Source organism: Zingiber officinale, chromosome 8B, assembly GCF_018446385.1.
Source record: "Zingiber officinale cultivar Zhangliang chromosome 8B, Zo_v1.1, whole genome shotgun sequence".
Lineage (NCBI taxonomy): Eukaryota > Viridiplantae > Streptophyta > Magnoliopsida > Zingiberales > Zingiberaceae > Zingiber > Zingiber officinale.
In genome coordinates this window covers 11,061,352-11,062,505 of record NC_056001.1, presented here as the reverse complement: position 1 = coordinate 11,062,505, position 1,154 = coordinate 11,061,352, and the positions used below count along the sequence as shown (strand labels likewise).

The following is a 1,154-nucleotide window of genomic DNA, read 5'->3' as shown; positions in this document are numbered from 1 at the left end:
ATGGCGCGGAAGAAGTTGAAACTCGCGTGGATCACCAACGACTCCACGAGGCGGGCGACGTTCAAGAAGAGAAGGAAAGGGCTGATGAAGAAGGCGAGCGAGCTGGCCACCCTCTGCGACGTCAAGGCGTGCGTGATCGTGTACGCGCCGCAGGAGCCGCATCCGGAGGTCTGGCCGTCAGTGGCCGAGGCCACCCGCGTGCTCGCGCGCTTCAAGAGCCTGCCGGAGATGGAGCAGAGCAAGAAGATGATGAACCAGGAGGCGTTCCTCAGGCAGCGCGCGGCCAAGCTCCGGGAGCAGCACCGGAAGCAAGAGCGCGAGAACCTGGATCTCGAGACGGCGCTGCTCATGCGCAGGGGCCTCGCCCGCAGAAGCGGCGGCGCGGTCGCCGGCTTGGCCGAGGCAGAGTTCGAGGCTGTCACAAGCCTCGCGTGGATGGTGGAGACGAAGGTGAAGCTGGTGCGGGAGCGGATGGAGCAGGTGAGGAACCAGCATGTGGAGGTCGTCGACCGCCGCTACAAAGCAGAGGAAAGGTCAGTGCGGCCGGCGCCGGTGGTCGAGAGGGAGAAGGCGCCGGTGGAGGCTGGCAATGAATTATCGACTTGGTTCCCGGAAGACAATATCGGCGCGAGCGAGAGGAGCTTGATGTTTGATTCGTACATGGAACATGGTAGTCAATGGTTTGATGTTTTCTTTCCTTTCAATTCATGTCTCTAGTTTACCATAAATTGCTCTCTGTAATGTTTACTTATGTTATCTGTCCTTAGTGTTCTCGCTGAGACCAAAATCTTTATGAAAGTTCACTTCTTTTTACAAAAGGTAATGGCATAAATCCATACACATTGTTAAAATCAAATATCAAAACCTATTTACAAAATCATTGGCTTAACGTTTCATTCTATGACTATGGTTATCATCTCTTCCTCTTCCGGGAGAACCACAACAAGGGAGATAATTTCCGATTCAGAAGCAGAAACTCTCGTTCTCAGTAGAACAACAGCAGATGCGATTACTACCGACATGCACATAACAAATGGAATCACTAGAACCGCTTTGATGGTAATTGCCGCAGCCGTCTCGGCATCGCTAGTAATGCTTTCGGCGATGCCTAAGAGGATCGGCAACAAAAACGAGAAGAGTATGTGGAATATACC

The 1,154-nt window shown here is 53.0% G+C and overlaps 1 protein-coding gene across 1 annotated transcript; it reads left to right on the top strand.

Moving 5' to 3' along the window:
* LOC122017633 (agamous-like MADS-box protein AGL80) lies at nt 1-722 on the top strand. Its single transcript, XM_042575299.1, has one exon. It carries the CDS (start codon nt 1-3, stop codon nt 715-717), a length of 717 nt encoding a protein of 238 aa, XP_042431233.1. The 3' UTR covers nt 718-722.
* The last annotated feature ends 432 nt before the right edge of the window (nt 723-1,154 follow it).

Bases quoted from the DNA above. Each gene is read 5' to 3' on its own strand.
- LOC122017633 (XM_042575299.1), top strand. From the start codon at position 1: ATGGCGCGGAAGAAGTTGAAACTCGCGTGGATCACCAACGACTCCACG.